Below are 20718 nucleotides of genomic sequence, written 5' to 3'. Positions count from 1 at the left end.
CTCACCCTCGAGGCTCGGGCTGTACACCGTCGCCGTCTCCTCCTCCTCGCCCCCTCAGCCTCGGGCTGTACACCGTCGCCTCCTCCTCCTCGCCCCCTCAGCCTCGGGCTGTACACCGTCGCCGCCTCCTCCTCCTCGCCCCCTCAGCCTCGGGCTGTACACCGTCGCCCCCTCCTCAGGCTCTGTAGCCGCACATTCTCCTCAGCGCGTTTCCCGCCAACATTCCACAAATCAGTGACAGACAATAACTGAGGAGAGCACGTGACCCGGAAACTCTCGCGAGATCTTACCCTTCCTTCTCCTCTCTCAGTGGGAGGATCCGGCGGAATCCTCGCGGAGTCTCGCGAGATCTGACGGCGCGGGTTACGGAGCGAGGACTTCGGGCGCCATTTTCTCTCTGCCCTCACACGCACGAATCACCAGGGCTGCGAGCTCCGCGGACATGGCCGACTACTCCACCGTGCCGCCCCCCAACTCCGGCTCCACCGGGGCCGTGAACGACGCCTTCAAGGACGCGCTGCAAAGGGCGAGACAGGTGAGGGACGGACGGCGGGGAGTAGGCCCGAGCCCATGAGGGGAGGAAGGAAGGCCGAGAGCGGACCTCGAGGGAAAAAAGACGAAGAGGGTGGAGAGCGGGCCCGGGGCACCGGAGAGGGAGGAGGAGGAGAGCGGGCCCGGGGCACCGGAGAGGGAGGAGGAGGAGAGCGGGCCCGGGGCACCGGAGAGGGAGGAGGAGAGCGGGCCCGGGGCACCAGAGAGGAGGAAGGAGGAGAGCGGGCCCGGGGCACCGGAGAGGAGGAAGGAGGAGAGCGGGCCCGGGGCACCGGAGAGGAGGGAGGAGGAGGAAGGAGGAGAGCGGGCCCGGGGCACCGGAGAGGAGGGAGGAGGAGAGCGGGCCCGGGGCACCGGAGAGGGAGGGAGGAGGAGAGCGGGCCCGGGGCACCGGAGAGGGAGGAAGGAGGAGAGCGGGCCCGGGGCACCGGAGAGGGAGGAAGGAGGAGAGCGGGCCCGGGGCACCGGAGAGGGAGGAAGGAGGAGAGCGGGCCCGGGGCACCGGAGAGGGAGGAAGGAGGAGAGCGGGCCCGGGGCACCGGAGAGGGAGGAAGGAGGAGAGCGGGCCCGGGGCACCGGAGAGGGAGGAAGGAGGAGAGCGGGCCCGGGGCACCGGAGAGGGAGGAAGGAGGAGAGCGGGCCCGGGGCACCGGAGAGGGAGGAAGGAGGAGAGCGGGCCCGGGGCACCGGAGAGGGAGGAAGGAGGAGAGCGGGCCCGGGGCACCGGAGAGGGAGGAAGGAGGAGAGCGGGCCCGGGGCACCGGAGAGGGAGGAAGGAGGAGAGCGGGCCCGGGGCACCGGAGAGGGAGGAAGGAGGAGAGCGGGCCCGGGGCACCGGAGAAGGAGGAAGGAGGAGAGCGGGCCCGGGGCACCGGAGAGGGAGGAAGGAGGAGAGCGGGCCCGGGGCACCGGAGAGGGAGGAAGGAGGAGAGCGGGCCCGGGGCACCGGAGAGGGAGGAAGGAGGAGAGCGGGCCCGGGGCACCGGAGAGGGAGGAAGGAGGAGAGCGGGCCCGGGGCACCGGAGAGGGAGGAAGGAGGAGAGCGGGCCCGGGGCACCGGAGAGGGAGGAAGGAGGAGAGCGGGCCCGGGGCACCGGAGAGGGAGGAAGGAGGAGAGCGGGCCCGGGGCACCGGAGAGGGAGGAAGGAGGAGAGCGGGCCCGGGGCACCGGAGAGGGAGGAAGGAGGAGAGCGGGCCCGGGGCACCGGAGAGGGAGGAAGGAGGAGAGCGGGCCCGGGGCACCGGAGAGGGAGGAAGGAGGAGAGCGGGCCCGGGGCACCGGAGAGGGAGGAGGAGAGCGGGTCCGGGGCACCGAAGATGAGGAGGGAGGAGAAGAGCGGGCACCGGAGAGGGAGGAGAGCGGGCCCGGGGCACCGGAGAGAGAGGAGAGCGGGCCCTGAAGAGGAAGGCAGGGAGTGGGTCCTGGGGCCCCAGAGAGGGAGGAAGGCAGAGAGCTGGTTCGGGTCCCTGGAGAGGGAGGAGGAATGCATGGAGTGGGTCCTGGGGCCCTGGAGAGGAGGAAGGTGGCCAGCAAGGCCTCAGGGAAGCAATAAGTGTTTGGTTTCCCTACAGTGCCCCCACAGGCGAGATGCAGAATTACACACTGCCATACTGTCTTTATGTGGTGTCCTTGGATAGCAGGAGAGGACGAGTCCTTTAATGACCTTTTGTTTCAACCTGACAGATTGCTGCAAAAATTGGAGGTGATACTGGACCACCGGCCGTTAACACCAATGACTATGGCTTTTCTGGGCAGAAGAGGCCACTGGATGACGGAGGTGCGTTTATAGATGTGGGACTGGCTGCACACTCACGTAGGTTTACAGAATGCGCCGGGTACAAAAGAAACTGCTATGCTGGTATACGGTTCCTGTTTTCTGTTTGGCGCTCCGGTGTGTGATCTCCTCAAGTACAGGGCCTTCTCCACCTCCCTGTATGAGAATGTGGCTGCTGTGACACCTGTGATGCATTTTTACACCTAGGACCAGAGTTTCAACACTTGTGCTATGGGGGAAACATACAAAGGCCTTTCTTCTTATGGGAAAATGTGCCAGATTATGAGGAGGTGCCTGCTGTGTGATTGGTGCATCTTGGGCTGAAATTTACACTATTTGTGTCATACCAGGGGTGGCCTGTCCCCTTTTTTTTTAAAACCTCTTTTCAAAAGCAAAGTCACAGGTTTGGATTCTGTCAAGATTTGCTCATTTGTAACACCTAACCTTCTGTATATTGTGTAATAAATCCCCTCCATTCTACCCTGTTGACCATCACTGGCTGTGGGAGCCCCACAGAATCGTTGTGCTGACAGGGTCCGATCTTCCCTGTTATGTGGTCACACCCTCGAATAGACCAACAATTGCCGCTCGTTATCTCTCATGTAAGGTTTACAGGTTTATGCTCTTCCGTTCAGTTTTCGGTTTTAATTTTTTTTCCCATTTAGATCAACCTGAAGCGAAGAAAGTTGCTCCTACAAATGATTGTAAGTCATATGATGTAAACTGCATATTTACAGCTACAGTCATAGTTTAAGGGGTTTTCTGATGTGAATTTTTTTCCTTCCCTTTAAAAGCGTTCCAGCCGGCAATGCCTCCAATGCACCAGCAGCAGAGGTGAGTTGCAGTCCTGAATTCAGCTAGTAGAGATGTTCTTGCCACTTATTAGACAAGCCTGGATTCAATGGCTAAAAACCCATGCCCATTTTACAGTGCCCTTCCCTAGAAATATGGAAACATGAATCGTGCTTATTTTTTTTCCCGGCCCCTTGCCTTCTGCCGCTTCTTACTATTCGAACCATTCAACCATACAACTCGCACAGGTTCATCATTCACAAGATTGTTCTCTCATAAATTTGTAAACTTGCAAAGTATTTGTAAGGAGAATAAACTCTGAAATGTACTCATTATTTAAAATCACTTCCATTGTTAAAGTGAACCTATCAGCAGGATTGTGCTGAGTAACCTACAGTGTCAGGTTTTACTGATTAAAATTATACCTGGTGATGAAACCCGTCTTGTGGTGGTTGTTTAATCTTTATTTTCAGTCAATGATATGCTTGTGCTATTCATACTGATGGCTTATGACTAGTGATGGGTATGTAGCATCGTTGCTCTGGTCTCCCCGAGCATGCCCGGGTGTTTTGGCGTGCTCGGAGATCTAGTTTTGGTCATCTCAGCTGCATGATTTGCGACTGATAGACAAGCTGAATACATGTGGAAATTCCCTAACAAACAGGCATTCCACACATGTAATCAACCTGTCTATCAGTCGTAAATCATGCAGCTGAGACAACGAAAACTAAATCTCCGAGCACGCCAAAATACTTGGGGGAAACCCGAGCAATGAGTATACTCGCTCATGCCCCCTATTTTACATTCTGAATATTATATGTATTGAAAAAAAATCGTAGGTGGCACCTGCGCTGCTACATGATTACATGTATAGTGTGCAATTAACTATTTTATTTGCTTATGTAAATTTATTCAGGAAAAAAAAATCTGTTTCAAAATGAGGCCAGCCGCGCCCCCCGACTAGCAGGAAAGCTCTGGAACTGCAGTCATGAGAACAACCCTTTTCAAGATTGAAATTTCTTGTTCCAAAACAATTACTTTTTTTTTCTTTCCTTTAATCAGAGCTGTTCTGACAGAAGAATACAAAGTTCCGGATGGAATGGTCGGATTCAGTAAGTACTTTGTTGGCATATTTCAATCTGAACCATGTCACTGGTCATCTGTATAGGTGTTACAACAATGGGGTCTGACCCTCACAAACCATCACACATTCCCACCAGAAAGCGTATGGCAACGATCTTAATAGGACACCTGCATGTGAACCACTGGGTATTTTTCGTGGCCTCTATGTCTTCCACCCGGCATCAGTAGCCTCATTCAGTGCTTAATGACAAGTGCTTGTATTTTCCTTCTGACAAAATTAATTTCTACATTCTAAAACTTTATTTTATGTGTTTCTGTGGCTTCTGACACTTTCATTTCTTTGTTAGTAATCGGCAGAGGCGGAGAACAGATATCGCGCATTCAACAAGAATCTGGATGCAAGATACAAATTGCTCCTGGTAAGACATCAAAAATGCTTAAATCTGTTCTGGTCTACTTTGAAAGGTGCGGTAAATGGGCGCAGGGTGGTGTAGGAAAGCGAATGCTATTCACTTCCTGGACCATTGCTGCTCGACCGCACACTCGCTCGCCAGTCTCATGTCATCCAGTGGGGAGTTTGTCTCGGTTGTTAATTGTTACAATAAAGCCCAGTGCAACACTGTACCTCTAGGCTTAGCGCTCGGGGGTTAGTGCACGGTGGCCTTGCAGCGCTGGGTTCAAATCCCTCAGTGTGCAACATTTGCAAGGAGTTTATATGTTCTCCCCATGTTTGAGAGTAAACCCATGCAAAGACATTGATGTGGAATTCAGATCATGAGCCCTATAAAAATGAGTAAAATAAATGCACATTTAATAGGAAAACTGAGCATTCTTTACATTTAGATTGAACAGTCTTCATCCATTTGTAAAGAGAGAGTGCATGAGAATTTTGGGAGGGACCAAGAAAGGTGACATGCTTCACAAAGTGTTTAAGGATTTTAATACTTTACATCAGTTTGTGTAAAATTCCTTTTGACATATTCTTAAATTTGATGTTTTCTTTCGTTTCAGATAGCTGTGGTATGCCCGACCGGTCCTGCATGTTAACTGGCACCCCTGACTCTGTCCAGTAAGTAAAATACTATGGGTTTCTTGGGTTAGTTCAAATTTATTAAGTTTTGATTTAACCTTTTTATTTTTTTTTTAAGGGGTGCAAAGAGAATGCTTGATCAGATAGTGGAGAAGGGAAGACCTACCCCTTACCATCATGGGGATGGTCCCGGAAATTCCATCCAGGAGATCATGATTCCTGCCAGTAAAGCTGGACTGGTTATTGGAAAAGGAGGCGAGACAATCAAGCAGCTGCAGGTACGACAGTGTGGTGATATAGGTTTGTGTTTTGTTTTTCTTCTATGTGGATTATTTGGAGTTTGGACTTAACTTTGCCATTTAAATCAAAACAGGAGCGTGCCGGGGTTAAAATGGTGATGATTCAAGATGGACCTCAGAACACAGGCGCGGATAAGCCATTAAGAATTACTGGGGATCCGTACAAAGTACAGGTAACAAAAAAGCCTTATCAGCCGTGATAACCTTTTATATTTAAAAAGGGGTGCATTCAGGATTTGAATTATTTATATTTTTCTTTACAGCAAGCAAAAGATATGGTATTAGATTTAATACGTGATCAAGGAGGTTTCAGAGAGGCGAGGAATGAATACGGTTCAAGAATAGGCGGCAATGAAGGGATTGATGTAAGTTTTCTTTATATTCATTAAAGTTTCATGGCATATCAGGATAGCACCTCCATGTCTAACAGGGGCAAGGTCACCACTCTTAAAGGGAAGCTGTCAGCAGGTCTTCTCTATAATCTGTTCTCATCTCTTTTAGTAATGTCCCAACAACCTCTTTGTATCAGTATTGTTGCCCCCTAGAGTCCCCTTCAGATTGCACATATTGGTGCTCCCTGCACTCGTATTTGCTGTTCCATCACCTTTTGAAGTGGTAAAGATGATGCCTTTGTCATTCTCACAACCTGTCCAAATCTTGCAGTTAAGAACAAGATCTCTGTGGTTGACATAACACATAACCAGTCAGTCACAAGCAGAGAGGGAGTTCCGACCGTGATTGAGTTGTGCATGGGACCATTGGCTTCTGCTTTGCATGCAGCGATGTTCTTTTTTTGGGGAGGTATTTAGCACAGCAGTGTTAATAATGGGATTGTAGACAGTGTTAAAAGCTGATGACAGCAGATTATGTAGGGAAATCCTGGGGACTGCGTCCTTTTATTAATATAGGTGGGACTTGCACCTTTGAGACATTTATGGCATCATGAGGAGACAAAAATAGGCCCCTTTAGCCCTTCTGACAGGTTTCCCAGCCTAAGGATTTTCTTTGTTTCACTGCTTACATGTAAAACTGTGGTTTTCAGACTTTAATACACTGATGTTACAATGTCTTTTCCTGTGTACACCTTTTGCACAATGTATCAGTAAAACACAAGATCTTATGATTAGCATAATGACATGGGCCAATAATTGCATTTTTTTTTCCAGGTCCCAATCCCACGATTTGCAGTTGGAATTGTAATAGGTAGAAACGGTGAAATGATCAAAAAAATTCAGAATGATGCAGGTGTCAGAATACAGTTTAAACCCGGTATGTTAGTTTTTGGGGACTCATCTGGTTATTCCAAAGTACTTGTGCATCTTCTGACTAAACTTTTTCTTTTGCAGACGATGGATCAACCCCAGAAAGAATAGCCCAGATCAGCGGCCCCCCGGACCGGTGTCAACATGCAGCCGAGATCATTACAGACCTGCTCCGTAGCGTCCAGGTTTGTGCTTTGTCTACCTGTGTATCCCACTGAAATTAGGCAGTTACAGATGGGTATTTTAACCTCTTTATAAGGGGATTTGTGTGACTGGTTCTTTTTTGAAAAAACGAGGTCAACCCTATGTTATCGTTATACAATTGACTATTATAACAGCTCCAATGAGAGATTGTGTAAGTCCAAACTCTTCTGGGTGGAGGAATCGTGTAAATGTTATATCCTCATAAGTTCTTGGGGTCAGACCAACAACATTTATTTTGTTCTTCCTTTTGCACCACAGTCTGGAAATGGTGGTGGTCCTGGTCCAGGTGGACGGGGAAGGGGGCGAGGACAAGGAAACTGGAACATGGGCCCTCCTGGAGGACTTCAAGAATTCAACTTCTTTGTTCTGACTGTAAAAACTGGACTCATAATTGGAAAAGGTTATGATCTAATTTATATTTATAGTGGTTTTTGTTATGCTTCTCATGTTAAATATCATTTTGTACTCCTAATGTTTTAGTGCAGCATTAAAGGGGATGACCACTACTTAGGACTACACTGAAAAAAGGCAGAGATGCTTACCTGTCTATGGCTCAAAACAATTGCACTATCAGGGTGCAGTGGTCCCAACTAATTATGGCAACAACACAAATGCAGCAATACCAGTATAACAATCACTCTCAACCTACCAACCCATAGAGGGGGGGGGATTGTTCAGTATACTAGTGCACACAAAAAAATTCCAAACTGTATGCGGCATAATTCACACAGGTAATGCAGAGCATCCGGATGCTCTGCATTACCTGTGTAAATTATGCTGCATACTGATTGGATTCCTTTGATTTCTTAATATTTTTGGAGGATTTTATTTATTTATTTTTTTTTTTTAAATCCTTTGTGTCACTACCACGACAACCCCTTCTTGATCAAAATGTTTGACCCCCATAAAATTGTAAAGCCTATAGTCCCGTGCCGGCGCTGTTAGTGGTTTCAGCACTCGCTCTTGTGCGGTGTTGTGACACGTGATTCTGGCACTCAATCAGCACTGGCATCCGGACTGTAGCCTGGACTTCCTCTTCATGATAAATTTGAGAACCAGTGCTGAAACCATGGGAAAGCCCGCTGACACGGGAGGCGAGTACAGGCTTTATTTTATGTGGGCCAAGCATAGGAGTATGACAAGAAGTTGACCAAGTGGTGGACACCTTTAAAAGGATTATCTTTTAAAAGCAGCTTCAGTTGCAAGGCCTAATCAAAGTAGTCTATGTTGACAAGGCACATGTACCTCCCCTGAGCATGTCTCTGAGAACACGGCACGTGTATGCCTTCTGAGCGTGTCTCTGGGCACACGGCACATGTATATGCCCCCTGAGTGTGTCTCTGGGCACACGGCACATGTATATGCCCCCTTTGTATATGAAACTCAATTCCAAAAAGATTCCTAGTCAAGAAAATATATATATTTAAGTTAAAAAATAAAACAACAACTTTTTAATTAAAACATTTTGGCGATAAAGGTCAAATCAAAACTGCCACTTGCTTCCCCATTGCAAGGCTGATTAGATGGGTTGTCGTCCTAGCAGTTGAACAAACGTGTGATTGTATTGAGTATTGTTTTTTTTTATCTGACGTACTTCACAGGGGGAGAAACTATTAAAAGTATAAGTCAACAGTCTGGTGCCAGAATTGAGCTTCAGAGGAACCCTCCACCGAACTCTGACCCAAATATGAAGTTATTTACGATCCGTGGCACTCCGCAGCAGATCGATTATGCAAGGCAGCTGGTTGAAGAGAAGATTGGGGTATGTGATGGCAGGAAACCTCTTCACTTTAGCTTGTTCTTGTGACTGCACCTTTACATTGTTTTTCCATTTTGTCAGGGTCCCGTAAATCCATTAGGTCCTCCAGTTCCTCATGGCCCTCCAGGTGGTGTACCTGGACCCCATGGACCTCCAGGACCCCCAGGCCCTGGTGCACCAATGGGACCCTACAACCCTCCACCATACAACCCCGGTCCCCCAGGACCAGCTCCTCAGTAAGTTTTGAAGGAACACTTCTTGCACATTATGATCCATGGATTTAGTGTATATTTACTGAGGGTTATTCTGTTTTTGTTTTAGTGGTCCCCCTGCACCATACGCCCCTCAGGGCTGGGGGAATACATACCCACACTGGCAGCAGCCGGCTCCAGCAGATCCAAGTAAGTTAATTGTGTGGTTGCCTCCTTCCTTCTGTAAAAAGTAGCATTTGCCATGAAAATGTAGATTTAATCCAACTTTTGTATATGTAACGGGTGTGTGCATAAATCCACTAATTAACCCCATACAGTATAAACCGCATGTGCTTCATTGCTGTGGTCATGACTTTCGGTTCCCCTATTTGGAGGGGGTCATATGTGATCATAACACTTCATTTGGCGGATCCTGGCTGTGGCTGACATGTATCGTCACATGCCTCAGCACCGTCCGTTTCTGAGCATGAGTTTAAGTTGTTTTTTTCATTACACCTTACAAGATCCCTTCAATTGCTACAGCTGGAGACGTCTTGCTCTATAGTTTCGGTTTTAGTGCAGATCCACCTGCTCTTGGTGATTAAATAAAGGTGATCGAGAATCTTTTAGGGCTCCATCAATGCAGGATTTTTTTTTTCACCAACCTGTAAGTTGCAATAAAAAAAATTTATTTACCAAAGTGGACATTTAATTTCAGCAGCTGCTACATAGAGAACCCTGTGTATTGTGGTATTAAAATGTACGTTCCCATCTGAACACTACCCTCTAGGGAAAACTATAATGTAAGCTTCTGACAGTAGCAGGGAATCTATATTCAGTCCTTGGGCACCGTTAAAGGAGTTACCCACTATTTTGTAATTGACGGATTCCTCAGGATAGGTCATAAATATCAGATCAATTAGGGGCCAACGTCCCCCACTGATGGGTTCCTATCAACTCCTACAGCGGCCGGATGTAAACTGTACGGAGGCAGAATAGCACAACTCCATCCTCCTGATATAAATGCACTTAAGAGGTGGGGTCATTTGGGGGATACATTTCATTACACACCCGTTCAGGTCCTAAATGACCGTCAGTATTTACAGTGCTGCTGATTTGCTAGTGCTGACCCTTTAACAATCCTGTAGTGAAGTGAGCCAGTGATTTTCCTACATTGACATCTGCAAAACCCCAAAAAAGTGGAGGTATTCTACATGGCTAACAATCAAATCAACAGGATTGCTTGGAGACTTCAGCTCTCATGCCTGAAATCCTGTAAACGCAGGTTTGAACAGTGTCTGCAGATTAAAGCAGCAAAGCCTCATGACATTAAAGTAGTCATATCTAGAACACAACCCTTCAGAAATTAAAAAGATGGCTGCAGGTCCAGCTCCTTTATCTCCTGGTGACAGGCGTTGTCTGCACAGGCGAATCATAAACTGGCTACATGTGCAGAATTACTAATAAATGGCCGGCCATGTAATGCGTGGACGGCTGGGTCTGCCAGAGTGGAAGTTGCACTTAGTGATGGACACAGATGGGACTGCGTGCAGGGGGCCCCTTTATGACAAAATTAATCAATGGGAGGGTGGCCAGTAAATAATCTCATGTAGATGGACTGCTCGTCTTCAGTACACTATAAGAGTGTGATGTTTAATTTCTTAGGTAAAGCAGGAACAGACCCCAATTCTGCAGCTTGGGCAGCTTATTATGCTCACTATTACCAACAGCAAGCACCCCAACCACCTGCAGCTCCATCTGCTGGACCAGCTACAACCCAAACTAATGGACAAGGTAGCAAAACTCCTTTTAATTTTTATATTTTTTTATTTTATCGGCCTCTGCGTGCCCAAGGTCCTGGCCAGTCACATCAATCTCTTTATTTTGGCTGTCATGAGGAATGAAGTTTGAGCTTATTTTTGTCACACTTTCCTGGTGAAGGCATCCTAGGGATTGCCAAAGGATTGCCCCCTTTTTAAGTGGCATGTTGAACTTTTTGCACACACCTTACATGCTTTGCATGAACTCATGTGGAAACCCTTTACCTGCTCATGTTTTGCTCAGTTTCAGTTTTCTCTTACGTTCACATGACTTAACCTGTCTAATGCTTTTCATTCAGTCGATCCCCCAGCTGCACCTCAGGGTGGACAAGTGGACTACACAAAAGCTTGGGAAGAGTATTACAAAAAAATGGGTATGTGATGCCATCGCTTACTGTCTTGGTTATGTGGATTTTTGTATTGTTTATACTGGTTCATAAAGTTTTTGTTAACTTTGTAAAAGTTTTGTTAGTAATGTGCAATTTGTTTTCTACTAATTAGGTCAGCAAGCACCACCACAAGATTATTCCAAGGCATGGGAAGAATATTATAAAAAACAAGGCAAGTGTAATGTCAGGCCTCACTTTTATTTAATTGACATAAGGCAAATTAATGTCCCTAAAGGGAATGTGTGGTGTTGGACCAGGTTCTGTGATTAAGTTTTGCACCATCGCTCACATTAATAATCTCTTACCGATGAGTCCTCTTGCAGTTAGCCGGCCTGATGTGACGTCGCGACAGGCTGGGCTAATAAAGAGGAGTTGCAGATGTCAGAAGGTAAGAAACAATTTGCTGGTCTGCCTTGCAGCATACACAGACTACTGGTTGTGGCTGTTGTACTGGGACCTGCAAATTGATCTACATCAATCTGACCTGCACAAATCATAGCGCATGCCCACAACGCTCTCCGATAGATGGCATTGAGTCCCCTCTCCAGACTATAGATTTCTGTGAAGCAAATCTGTGAACTGTTAACAGTAGGGCAGGCAAAATGGACGGCCCAATAATAGTGCACCCCAAAAAAAAAAAAAATAACTTGGATCAGTAATTTAATGTGTAAAAATGAAAGTGTGACGGACCATAAAAAGTGTCAAGTAGAATCGATTGACAGGATCTTGGTTCAGCGAACACCGATTGTCTAGACACGGGGGCCCTGTGAACCACCTCATACTTGCTGTAATCTCTGGTACCTCCTTTCATTTCAAGGTTCGTTCGGTGCAAAGTTTATGTAACATTATGCACACAAGCTGTCTCTCTGTGTCTTTTAATCAGAAGAGATGCTGGTAGCTAGATGGCGATTTGCAGGGCTCCTGTCCAGCAGGTACTAATGTGGCGGCCGCTGGATCCTAGTCCTGCAAATCGGTTTGCTTATCTCTACTTTTCAGTGATTGATGGAGGTAAGGGGACCTGATTAAATAAATGCCTGTAAAATGAGAAAACTTTCTAAAGTTTATTAGTACTTCAATGTGACACTTTTCCCTGGATTCATAGTCTAAACAAACCAATTTATTAGCTGCATTTGTACTTTACAATTAAGTTTTTTTTGTTTTTTTTTATAGGACAAGCGGTCCCCGCTGCAGGTGGTGCGCCACCTGCTGGTCAGGCAGACTACAGTGCTGCTTGGGCAGAGTACTACAGGCAGCAAGCAGCATATTATGCCCAGACAAGTCCACAACCAATGCCACAGCACCCTCCCGCGCCACAGGTAGGAAGTTAAGAGTCCTGTCTCGCATCTTTTATATATTTGGGGAGATATATTTACCTTTGCAAAATCATAAAGCTTTCCTGTGCAAGTGCAACACAATGTTTTGTGTGATCACATTTTCCCCTTTCAGGGCAAATGAAAACTTACAGGAAGCAGCCGACATTTGTTAACCCGTTTCTCCCCTAGGCTCTCTCCTGAGTTGGCTTCCTTTACCAAGGAATTTCTGGTTTAACACTTTGTATATCTCTTATGTATTTCCTCTGCACAGGGCCAATAATGCGAAGCGGACAGTACAGTATTTGCTTCATTGTGTTGGGGAAAACCTTTGTTAAATGTTTGGATGCAGACGCCTTGATGAAGATCTTAATTTTTTTTTTTTTTGGTTTAAAAAAAAAAAATTGTTTTGAAAAATGTACATAAACTATCACTACTGACTGATAGGAGGCTATATTTCTGTGTAGAAATGGAAACTTGGTTTGTTTTTAGTAAATTAGTGTAGATGTACACATTCCAGCAAAATGTATTTGCAATTATGTGGTCGATGCTTTGTGATACAAATGTACTTTTTTCAATGTATACTTTCACTTTTAAATGCCTGTTTTGTGCTTTACAATAAATAATATGAAACCTCCTGTGTCGGTAAGTTGGATATGTGAGTATTTAAATGAAGACCTGTTTTTGTTTTAATCCATGCTTTACAAGAACAAATTGCATAGAAAAAAGAAATGATTTTTTTTTTTTTTATAAATATTTGAAAATGGTTATTTTCAGTTTATTTTTAATTTTTTTTTTTTTTTTTAAATTTTCTTTGACATTCATTTTTCTTGGAAAGTTGTACTGTTATGACTTGTAGACCAGATAACATGTTCTGCCTGCATGTATATATCTTTATAGCAGACAGGTCTCGCTGCATTATTTGTGACCACTGTTCAGACCTTTAAAGTTGTCTTCTCTTCATACCAGTTTACGTTTTTATTGCTTTAATTTTTTTTGGGTTTTCATAAATTGACTTATTTACTTACTGACTGTGTGCTGTTTTATTATTTTCGATATGATGTAGTAACCAGTTTACATAGTTTTTCCGTATTAAATAGAAAGCATTGCTAGGATCCGCCTGCATCTTTTATGCCTTCTTCCCCCTATTTCACGGTTCAGTCGCAGGTCTGTCTTTTATCTAATTGCAATGTAGAACTAAGGGCTAGAGCAAATGTTTTCCTTTATTGTAACCTGCATCACTGTGTCCACACAGCTAGTACAGGCCTTTATTTACACCATTGCTAGTTCAGTGTTTGATTTTTCTTTGGTCCAAAATCATTTAGCCCTTTTTATCTATTGCTCTGTAGTGGTAAGAGCAGAGTCATGCTTCCTCTATACGCACTGTAAGTATTACACGTAATGTTCTGTACTGATTTATCTACAGTGCTGTATATTACATGCCATTACTTTGTGGCTTTCTCCTTTATTGTAGGTAAGTATTTTACCTGTGGATTTAGCTACAGAAGTGTGATATGTAATTTTAAGCTCTGTGCACACTCCATTTGAGCCCTACAGTCGACATATAAGACATCAATCCTATCCATAGCGCTCCCTGACTGAGACCGACATGGTGTCCTGCTGGCATGTCTGTATCATTACTGTGTTGCCATGTTCCCACGTGCAGAAACACTGAATTTTTCTTCAGGTGTAAACACTTGGATTGTTGCATTTTTCTGGTGTGTTTCCCTATCTTAAAACAGATTTGATGCAAAGGTGTTTTTCATTTTCCTGCCTTCGCCTAAAGACACCAAGGAAGGAAAAAACACGCAACAAAACACTGCACTGTGGATCACCAGCTTCTTTAAAGTTAGCTTGTCATCACTGAATGACTGTTCAAACCAAGCACAGGCGCTCTGTGCCTAATAGCGACCAATCATTTAAATATACCTTCCACCTGCTGGTTTTACATCCATTTCCACCCTTCTCTGGCTCTATGAAGCCTGAGCTATCAATCTAAAAGGGGGATGGCGATAAAGGGATAACAATCAGGTGAGAAGGTGTATTTTAATAATTGACTGCCCCATAATGCAACGAGTGCCTGTACTTGGTTTGAACAGTGATTCTGTGCTTGACACAATACCTTAGATATGGAATCTGATGTAGGGGATGAGACCCTGATTCCATTGGTGTCACGTACTGAGCTGTGTTGCTGTGTTTAAATAAAATCAGTGTATTACTACAGAACTAGTCCTGTGCCATGTAGTCCTCCTGCTCTGTATAACCCTGCCCACATCTCTGATTGGCAGCTTTTTGTATACACTGACATAAGCTACCAATCAGTAGTGTGGGCAGGATTATACACAGAAATCTGCCAATCCTAGGTGTGGGCGGGGTTACACAGAGCTCAACATTCCGAGCTCTACAACATTTGCAGCTTTGAAAAGTGTCATTCTATCACAACTGCTGCACTCAGGAAACTTAAAGGGAATCTGTCACCCCTTTCTAGTGATATAATGTAAAGATATCACCCTATTGTACGTCCCATAAGGATTCTTTTAGGATTTTTTATTCCCCCCCGACCCCGCACCTTTGATGCAAAAATACCTTTGTTATGTTGGTGAAGAGGTATGCAAATCGCCGCGGTCCGGTCGATGGGCGTGGCTTAGTTGGCTTCCCCCCCTCCCTCCTCGGCTTGCTGAGCTTAATCTTCATCTGTGAATATCACAGATGACGTTGTTTGCCGCGCTTGCGCATTCAAAGAGGCCTCTTGCGCCTGCTCAGTATGCTTTGCCCAACTGTGGGCGAAGCATATAAGCGGTACTGCGCATGCGCCAGTATTATCCAGCGCGGTCTATGCCACGGAAGTGTCCTGCATGTGAAGACTTCCGGGGCATAGACCGCGCTGGAAAATACCGGCGCATGCGCAGTAACGCTTATATGCTTCGCCCACAGTTGGGCAAAGCATACTGCGCAGGCGCCAGAGGCCTCTTTGAATGCGCAAGCGCGGCAAACAACGTTATCTGTGATATTCACAGATGAAGATTACGCTCAGCAAGACGAGGGGCCAAGAAGCCGACCAAGCCACGCCCATCGAGCCGGACCGTGGCGATTTGCATACCTCCAACATAAAGGTATTTTTGCATCAAAGGTGCGGGATCGGTGGGAATAAAAAATCCTAAAAGAATCCTTATGGGACGCACAATAGGGTGATATCTTTACATGATATCACTAAAAAGGGGTGACCGATTCCGTTTAAGTGATACACCGCCAGAATCAGGGTCTCTGTCCCTGCATCGGGCTTCTGTCAGATTTTATAACACAAATCTACTGACAGATTCCCTTTAAATGCACAGTGGATATTAGTCTTCATGAGGTCACATCCACTTTGCTACAACTATTAAATGTAGCTAAAAAAAAACCTGGAAAAACAGTGTTCTCTACATGGAGACATGTCTTATGAGAGTCGCAGATTGCACTTTCCTCTGCAGTGGAGACCTGCAGAGACGTACCAACAGTTTTCTTTTATGTTTGCAGTCAGTGGACAGTGATGCATGCGGAGCCTTATATTGGGGGCTTGAACGCAGTCTGCACAGGGCTGTATTGGGAAACCATAAGTTGAGCTGCACAATTCCCTTGGCATCGTTTCTATTAGTCCATTGCCTTTTTATTTCTCTGTGTCTGACAAATGAACTCGTGATATGAACAACAGTAATGAGTTTATGTAGGCAATGTATTTTTTTTTTTCTTTACCTGCCTTTGATTTCTCCACTTCTGTCTATGAAACAGGTGGGGGCGCTGAATGACCTTTATTCTGCATGACGTTTTGTCTTGTTGTAAAGTCACCAGTTTATTGCTATATCGTTCAGATTTACCTCTTATATGACCTTTTAAAATTGGAGGCTGTCTAATTCATTTCAGGTCTTATAAAAAAAAAAAAATTCTATATAGTTGGAAAGAGTTGAAATAATAATACATCAGTGCCTTCCCTGATCTTCAACCTTAGGTTCTGCTGCACAATGTCAGGTAAGCACAACCTAAGGACGCAAACTTGCATTATCATGTTGTCCCTTATTTTACGGTTTGTGCTTTTTTTCTATGCCAAAATCTGCACCAACAAAAAATAAAATCTATATTGTCTTTGGACTGAATGTGATGTATGTTAGGGAGGTGTTATTTTCTTTCCTTCATTCTGTAGTAAGGGCACGTAATGTTTTCCTGCTAGCTCTTTATACGCTTGTGCCGCTGTTAGATCGTATATGATGGCAGACATTATGTCCATGGTTTTCTTGTCTCTTTTTTTTTTTTTTTTTAAGATCATTTGTTTCATAACTTCTGAAACAAAATGTGCTGATTTTATTATCTCAAAGTCCTGCATAACTTGTACATATTAAAGAACGTTTCAAAATCCTGCCTTCATTTTCACACACAGTGCTGAAGATGCTGCAAATGGTAGCTCTTAATATCAGGTCCTGAGGTAGTTCCCACCCATAAGGAGGAATCCTTTCTGTGTATGCCATTGGTGAGCCGATGAGCATGGACCTAGAAGGGCTCATGTAGAAGGTAACACCGTAATAATGCATTATATAGTGCAGACTGTTTTTCTTTTTTTTTTCTTTTTTTTACTGATCACTGTTGATGCTTTTTCAACTGATATATATTTTTTGCCCTCAAAGTTATCTCATTTGTGTAGTTAAAGTGAGCCTGATTTTTATCTGAGACGTATACCTGGGTATATAGGACTGTCGTATCACTTCCTAAAGTGCTCTGATTATATTGTTGTCATTGAGAGGACAAGTCATTTAGCCTGACTGCTTTACTTGTTATATATTTTATTTTTTTTTTTACTTTCCAATATTCTGCAACATGAGTGCTCTTATGACTTAGTTTTTCTGTTACTTTATTATTTAGTTCCAGACGTGAAATAGGACTGTAATATTGAACAAATATGCATTGTGTGCACGAACTTATATAGACTGGTATGAAGCTATAATTGCATCTATACATGACCTGACCATATGAACAGTTGTATTGATAAATTACATGTTTATGGAACTGATGAAGTAGAGCAGTAATTGTTAATGTTTCCGACTGCATAACAAAATTGACATTAAAGAGGATCTCTGACTAGCTTTTTCATGTTGAAATGGACACATCATGTAATGGTGGCTTCAGAGCAGAATAAAAAGATTTTTTTTTTTTTTTCCACCTCTCCATTGTGGAGATTTTGGCAATCATAAGTCATAAAATCCCCACCACTATGCTGTAACATCTGGACGCTGCGGCTGTACGCAGCGTTCAACCCACAGCTAATCCAGATGTAATCCTGAACGTGGAAACATATCCTTAGGCTGCACACTCCAGATTGCAAGCCCTGATAACATCACATGTCCTTCTGCACTTCTATGTTGCTGCCTGCTTATGATTGGTCAGTGTCGTACAGGAGGCAGAAGGGCACGCCTCCAGGGAAAACAAACACCCGCTGAAGTTAACTCATTAGGTGCCAAATATTCACTGCAAAGAAGGCCAAAGTACAAGAAAAAAGTGTTTCTCCTCTCTTCAACCACTATTACATTTTGTATCCAGTTCAAAATGAAATACTTCGTGAAAGGTCCTCATTAAGAAAAAAAAAAATCTTGAGGCTATAAGCCATAAACTGGCTGTGTGCCACTATGGTCTTTCAGTTCCCGTTCAGTCACTTAATCTTAAATGGAAATGGCTGATTTAGCCTACAAGATCTCACATCTGATGGTAATGGTGCCGCAGTTTTGTAGGTGAATCAGCGGTTTTCTTGCAGGAAAACGTGATTGTGCAGGAAATCTGCAGCATCTCTGCTGGGTGAGAAGCTTAAATTCAATTGTTACACATAAGTTCAAGTGCATTATAATTATTAACCATGCCCTCCGTAATCTGGTGAATTTAATCCATGGGCCATTAAGAGGCTTTCAAGAAAGTTTTGAATCTGACATTTGTGCGTTCATAGCGGTGATCTATCACTATGATCTATGGGTTTGTGACCTCAAGCCCACACTGATCCGGAGAAGCACAGAGGTTAGCCTGCGGCCCCCTCGCTGGTTTTGCCCTGGTCAATATTGTGCATGGAAATCTTAAATGTGAAGTGCCACAAAATTAGTGCAGTCTCGGGATCACTGTAGGACTGAGGGTGGGTCTGCAAGCAGTCACAGATCCCAGTGATGTGAACAGACCAGGTCCTAATATTCCATAAGGGCAGGAACTTGAAGTTTTTTTAGGGAGAAATGTATGGACTGTAAAGAAGCAGTCATTCCCTCAGACTGCTTCATAATGAGCTCTGTCTGCAGGTAAATTAGAAGTAAGGTCTTTAGCTCTTAACCAGATGACACTGTGCCTTTTGATTAGAGCTTATGTTTTTAGTGCTCATTAATAATGAGCGAATTGATCTGCAGATCCCTGGTCCAGTGGTCGGATCAGGATTCAGTGGCGGGCTGGCCGGAGCCCTGTGACCCGCCTGTTACCTGGCACCACGTCATTGTTGCACCAGACTAGATCCGTGATGCCATCAGGTTGTAGGCGGTTTGCTGGACTCCCATTCAGCGGCCTCTCGATGAGGTCCTACCACTTTATCGTATTAGGAATCGACTAAGACTGGCTTGGCTGCATTCTCCTCTGGCAATAGTCATCCTTCCAAGGTCATTAACGTTTTCCTCATAACTCCTGCCTGTCGCTTTCTCATTATTGGACCGTGGGTTTGTGTTTTGTTTTTTTTCTTTTGTTTTTTTTTCTTTGTATTTTAAGTCTGGCAAATCAAAGTCAGTCGCTGGATATTCCTTCAGTCCTTTTTGTAACCAGAGAGCTTCTTATTAATAGAGACATCCATATTGAAGAAAACATAATGCGGCCTTGTTCCCTTATCACAGATACTGTAGATGTTGGTTTTTATCCAACCGACCCCCCCACCACTCACTGATTAGAACCGTACTTAAACTATCAGGATACCCAATGGTCTTAGAAATGGCTCTGAATGACAGGGATGGGTTTTGCAGCTGTGTTAGGTGCCCGAGGACTCGTTCAGGATTGCACTTAAACCATGTGTGTAGTAATTATTGATGAGGTCTAGATACAATTATAATCTGTAGCAGAAAACAAATTATGCTTCGTCAAAGTGGTTGTCCAGGATCAGAAAAAAAAAACATGGCTGCTTTCCTCCAATAAAAGCACCACACCTGTCCATAGGGTGAGTTTAGTACTGCAGCTCAGTCCTGTAGTAACCAACCCATGGGCAGGAGTGGCGCTGTATCTGCAGGAAATGACCGTGTTTTGCTGTAAACCCCTTTAATGATGGTTTATTGGCCATTTTCTGGGACATTTCAGCTTTAGTCTTCTTAATGATGGCTCCTGGACACTTTATGATTGAGTAGATGAGCCAGCCCTGCTCAGTCTCTTATTACTGTGTCTGTCACACTGGTTTATCCCCGATACTGTACATTGGTTGTGGTAAGCAGTTTCCTATCTGTTGCTGTAATTTACTAACCCGGTACTGTATTTTTAGTTTTTGCTGTGAATTGCTAACAACTCTTAGTACAAGTACGATTTCACTTTGGGTATCTCGCTATTGATCAATATGCTGTCACATAAACCTGTCATATATGTGAGATGCATTTCTGACATTGCACAGTGTCCCTCCTCCCCCCCCCCCCCCCCGCTCCGTGCATAAAGAAGACCAACACCAGTGTCTTGTAAAAATCCAGTGTCGTAGTCAGCCGGCGTACAGATGGAGGTAAATCGCACGGCTCAATGTCTTATCCTGTAAAGTCTGATAATACAAGGTGTAATGCCTCATTTCAGAATTTTGCTTTAGCCTTTTCCATAAATTGCCTTGTGTTTTGGTTATTCAGTATCCTGCTATAATATCTATTTTTTTTTTTATTCTTTGGAGAATTTTCCCGATACGGCATTATTTCCTGTGATACCTTGGTCTCATCTAGTACTTCAGTCACACTAGCGAAATTGCATGAAGTTAGTCTTCAGTTGTAGATCACATTATGGAAAGGTGCAAATGACCACGGACAAGCTTGCTAGTGGGATTGGGCTACCAGAAAAAATAAAATATATATAAATATATTCTAGAACCCAACTACAGGAACCAATATTGTAAAAGCTGGCTTTATTTTACCACTGTTTGGTACTATGTGGCTCCTAAACTTTCACTCATCCCTCAGTCACTATTGGTTTCTGCAGTATGTAGGCTTACATCTTGTTAAAGGGATTGTTCAGGGCAGTCACATCACCCAGCA

General features: G+C 44.6%; 1 protein-coding gene across 4 annotated transcripts; it reads left to right on the top strand.

Moving 5' to 3' along the window:
* Window positions 1–289: 289 nt before the first annotated feature.
* Window positions 290–13103, top strand: FUBP1 (far upstream element binding protein 1). 4 transcript variants are annotated; one of them, XM_073544849.1, is made up of 21 exons: window positions 290–535; window positions 2237–2330; window positions 2993–3031; window positions 3122–3161; window positions 4182–4231; window positions 4550–4621; window positions 5214–5271; window positions 5351–5510; window positions 5606–5704; window positions 5795–5896; window positions 6698–6800; window positions 6878–6978; window positions 7256–7397; window positions 8599–8759; window positions 8838–8992; window positions 9078–9157; window positions 10613–10741; window positions 11067–11141; window positions 11269–11328; window positions 12327–12472; window positions 12741–13103. In XM_073544849.1, exons 1-21 carry the CDS (start codon window positions 443–445, stop codon window positions 12747–12749), a joined length of 1968 nt encoding a protein of 655 aa, XP_073400950.1. In that variant the 5' UTR covers window positions 290–442; the 3' UTR covers window positions 12750–13103. The 4 variants fall into 4 exon arrangements, with proteins under 4 accessions (XP_073400950.1, XP_073400949.1, XP_073400952.1 ...); XM_073544848.1 differs by having other exon boundaries at window positions 2237–2366; XM_073544851.1 differs by lacking the exon at window positions 10613–10741.
* Window positions 13104–20718: the final 7615 nt, after the last annotated feature.

The sequence above is a fragment of the Dendrobates tinctorius genome, unplaced genomic scaffold, assembly GCF_039654945.1.
Source record: "Dendrobates tinctorius isolate UK_male_01 unplaced genomic scaffold, ASM3965494v1 ptg000138l, whole genome shotgun sequence".
Taxonomy (NCBI): domain Eukaryota; kingdom Metazoa; phylum Chordata; class Amphibia; order Anura; family Dendrobatidae; genus Dendrobates; species Dendrobates tinctorius.
Note: the sequence above shows the minus strand (reverse complement) of the source record. Positions and strands in the feature narration are given on the sequence as shown.